We start from the raw sequence: 4,111 nt of genomic DNA, 5'->3' as shown, positions 1-4,111 counted from the left end.
GTTATCCAAGACCACACAGCCAGCAGAAGGAAAGTTGGGATTTAAGCTGGTGTGTGTGTGTGTGTGTGTGTGGGGTCTTCCCCTGAAGGTGTCCTAGGCCACTGGCCTCACCAGATGTGATGAGCCTGGCTCCTCTGTGACGTCCCTCATCCCTCACCTATGGACACACTCAAATGGTTGCCCAGAGAGCCAGGCTGTAACTTGAGCTTCACTAAGCTTGGGGTTACTGAATGGGTGGGCGGGTGACAGCCAGGGCAGGGACATCTGCTCAGACACTATGTGCCTGGGTGCCCCCAAGGAGCCACCTGTAATTTCATTTCCAGTGGATTCAAGACTGGGGTCCCCCGCATGGGCAACAAGCAGACTGTGTTCACTCATGAGCAGCTGGAGGAATACCAGGTGGGTGTGGGTGTCAGTCCTGAGCTGGCACAGCTGGTCTGGGATGCAGGCAGCCAAGAGTCTCCGCAGAGCCTTGTTTGTGACATCAGGCTATCTGTGTGGGTTTGGAGTGACTGGAGGGGCAAGCGGAGAGACAACCCAGAGGCAAGCTGGTTCCTCTCCCCACAGGACTGTACTTTCTTCACGAGGAAGGAGATCATGAGGTCAGTGGGGAGGTGACATCCCAAAACAACTTTCTAGTCACTGCTGGGCCTGTCTGCAATCTTTTGGTTGTTGTTCTGTTTTGTTTGAGAAGGAGCCCAGGTTAGCCTCGAATTTACCTCTCTTTTTTAGTCCTGAGGTCACAGGTGTGTACTGCTATAGATATCTGCAAGTTTAAAAAAAATTACCATTATTGTGGGGAACATGATTTGTGAGTGTGCAAATGTGTGTGCAAATGTGCCATGGTGCATGTGTAGAGTTCAGATGGTAATCTGTGGAGATGATTCCTTTTTACCTCCTTTGGGTGCTGGGGATGGAGTCCAGTTGGTTCAGATGTTCTCTTTCCACTATGTGTTAGTATTCAGGCATCTGTACTGGCCTGCCCTTGGGGTTCTGGTAGGATACTCCCTCAGCTGCTGCCACTAAGAGCAACAACTGTGCACATTCGCTATGTTCCCTTTTCAAAGGGCCTATCTTCCATCTTTCTCTCTGTCTGTTCTCTCTCTCTCTCTCTCTCTCTCTCTCTCTCTCTCTCTCTCTCTGCTTTTCTGCCTTTCTCTCTGTCTCCCTCCCACCTCTCTTCTCTTCTGTTGCTCCTGTCCCCAGAGGCCAGTACCCCCAACCCCCACCTCTCTCCCTTTCTACCTGTTCCCTTTCCCCTAATAAAAAGTCTTTCCATGTGAGCTCTGTTGCATGGCATCTTTCTCTCTAACCCTGCTTTTGAAGTTACAATGCCATGTGGGTCTCAGGGGTCAAATTCAGGTCATCAGGCTTGGTGGCAAGTCAGCAAGTGTCTTTCATCATTTTGGTTCCCCTTACATTTTTGGTGGTGGTGGTTTTGGTTTTTTTTTTTTTTTTTTTTTTTGGTTTGTTTTGGTTTTTGAAAACAGGGTTTCTCTGTGCAGCCCTGGTTGTCCTGGAACTCACTCTATATCAGGCTGGCTTCAAATTCACAAAGATCCATCTGACTCTGCTACCTGAGTGCTGGGATCACAAGTGGGCTCCGCCATGCTCTGTGTCTTTTGCAATGTGAAGGGAGTCAAGATCTAGCACCACCAAGGTCACAGCTTTGATGTGGGCGCTGCCTCCAGGTCAGTGGCCTGAGCAGAGAGGGTTGGCTGAGAAGTCACATCCTGTCATACAGGCAGAGTTTTTGCCCTGAGTAATCCCTGCTACCTTTGGGTAAAGGGAGCCATAGAAGGTGCTGGAGCCTTGGAAAGGCACATTGGCATGTTGAGGTTGGGAGTTCAGTGCAGAGCTGAGATCAGCTCTGAGCTGTGAATGCTGTGAAAGAGACTGTGATGTGGGTGGGTGGCTCCTGGGTGTCTGCAGGTCCCTGGCTCGAGCTGGGCAAGATGGATACAAATGAACCCCCCTTGCCACCCTCCTGTCTGTTGGATCACTATCCATGAAACCCAAGCCGGCCGGGGTTCAGCTGTGGGGCGCTCAGAGCGAGCCCCTCTTGTGTGGGCACAGGGCATCCATTATTGATGGGCACACCTCTCACCCATCAGCCCATTGTCTGTGTGAGGACAGTTGGCAGGGTCACTTTGGCCATCATGATCAGATTACTGGTGGGGAAACTGAGGTTTGGGCATGGAGGACTTCCCTTTCCAGACCTGCAGACAGGCAAAGTCCTGGTGAGTCTGGCATTTTGACTTGCCCAAGCTTCCAGATTGTCAAACAGAATAACTGAAACTGGGAGGAGAGAGGGGCTCGCTGGATGTCCCAAAGAAAGACAAACTCTGTGGGTCTTCAATATGGCTCAGCAAATAAAGGTGCTTGCTGCCAAGCCTGAGAACCAAGTTCAAACCCTGGGGCTCACACTGTAGGGGAGAATCCACTCCCAAAAGTTGTCCTCTGACAACTGTAACACACACACACACACACACACACACACACACACACACACACACACACACGTAAATACATAACATAACTGCAAAATTTTTTTCGAGACTGTCCTGGAACTAGCTCTGGACCAAGCTGGCCTCAAACTCACAGAAATCCACCTGCCTTTGCCTCCTGAGTGCTGGGATTAAATGTGTGTGCCACCACTGCCTGGCTCTGTAAAAAATATTTTTGAAGGAAAGATAAACACACTCAGGGCATCCCCGGAGAACTCTGGACAAGGGAAAGGGGCACTTAGGACTGAGCCTCATCCCCTGTACTCAGGTATGTAGTCCCTCCGAGAAAGCTCTTAGCAGTTTGGGGACATCAGATGTCAAGGATGGTGGCTTTGAGGTTTATTATGCACTCTAAAGGGGGTACGGTGTCACCAGTGTTTTGTAGATTCCCTTTTTAAAAATCCAACCAGAGGTGGTAGAACAAGCCTGGCATCCCACCCTTGGGAGCATGAGATAGCCTAGGCTATATAGGGAGACTGTTGGGGGGGGGGCGGGTCTGAACATTAACTGTCTGTGCTCTGCTACAATGGGGAAACCTGCCTCCTAGTGTACAGAGAGTGAAGGAAGCCTGAGACTTGGGTGGAGGGGTCAGTAGAGGCAGGATCCTGTCAATGTAATAATGAATCCTATAGGTTATATAGCCAGGTCCCTCAAACATTGGCTGTGGAATGACCAATCAGTCATTAGCACCTACTTCTTCTAGTTCCATCTTCCAGATCAACTCCTACTCCTACTTGTAAGCCCAACACCAAATGCTTCCTCCTCCAGGAAGCCCTTCTTCCTCATTACTTGGTTTCTACTTCCCCTCCCCTCCTTGGCTTTGTTTGTGGGGAGGGCGAGAAAGATGCCCGTTTCTGGTTCTGTGTGCTCGAGGTGCCTGGGGACCCAGTGTTCTTCGTTGTGGAAAAAGTGTGTAAGAAAAGGGACAAGTCCCTTCTGACTCTTGGCTCCCAGCCTTTCCCGGCTTCTCTCTCCCCACACCAGGCTCTTCTATCGATACCAGGACCTGGCCCCCCAGTTGGTGCCCCTGGACTACACCACCTGTCCTGAGGTGAAAGTTCCCTATGAGCTGATCAGCAGCATGCCAGAGCTGAAGGTATACCTGGGCTGTGGGGACAGAGGGAAAACAAAAGGATGATGTCTCCACTGTGTTCTTATGATGTGGGAGCTGATGATACCGCCATTTTACAGAAAAGAAAGCTGGGGCTCAGAGAGACACACAGGGATCCCAAGGAGTCAAGGTGGAAACCAGGTCGAGGGGCAGTGGGCACGGTGGCACTCAGATCTCCTGCAGAGGCAAACAGGTCCTGTGAGTTTGAGGCTGGTTTGGGCTACATAGCGAGTTCCAGTCCAGCTGGGGCTCCTCAAAAATAAAAATAAATGAATAAATAAAAGGAAGGAAGAAAAAAATCAAAAAGACAAAGGGCTCAGTTACTAGTTGGGAAGGAGACATCCAAATGTGTGGGAGGATGGGGGGTTGTGTGCCTGTGAGAGGGATGTGTATGAGAGGGGTGTGTGTGTGAGGGGGATGTGTGTGAGGGGTGTGTGTGAGGGGTGTGTGTGAGGGGTGTGTGTGAGGGGTGTGTGTGAGGGGGATGTGTGTG

General features: G+C 50.7%; 1 protein-coding gene across 2 annotated transcripts in view; it reads left to right on the top strand.

Annotated features, from left to right (window-relative positions):
- The first annotated feature begins 348 nt into the window (after positions 1-348).
- The window catches only part of Cib3 (calcium and integrin binding family member 3), a 14,138-nt gene continuing 10,375 nt past the window's right edge, over positions 349-4,111 (top strand). Inside the window, exons 1-3 of one of the 2 annotated variants that reach the window (XM_035451840.1) lie at positions 349-399; positions 568-602; positions 3,492-3,603. In XM_035451840.1, coding sequence (XP_035307731.1) covers positions 349-399; positions 568-602; positions 3,492-3,603 — 198 coding nt within the window. The remainder of the gene's footprint in view (positions 400-567; positions 603-3,491; positions 3,604-4,111) is intronic. The other variant, XM_035451841.1, reaches the window with a different exon arrangement.

Source organism: Cricetulus griseus (assembly GCF_003668045.3).
Source record: "Cricetulus griseus strain 17A/GY chromosome 1 unlocalized genomic scaffold, alternate assembly CriGri-PICRH-1.0 chr1_0, whole genome shotgun sequence".
Classification (NCBI taxonomy): Eukaryota; Metazoa; Chordata; class Mammalia; order Rodentia; family Cricetidae; genus Cricetulus; species Cricetulus griseus.
Note: the sequence above shows the minus strand (reverse complement) of the source record. Positions and strands in the feature narration are given on the sequence as shown.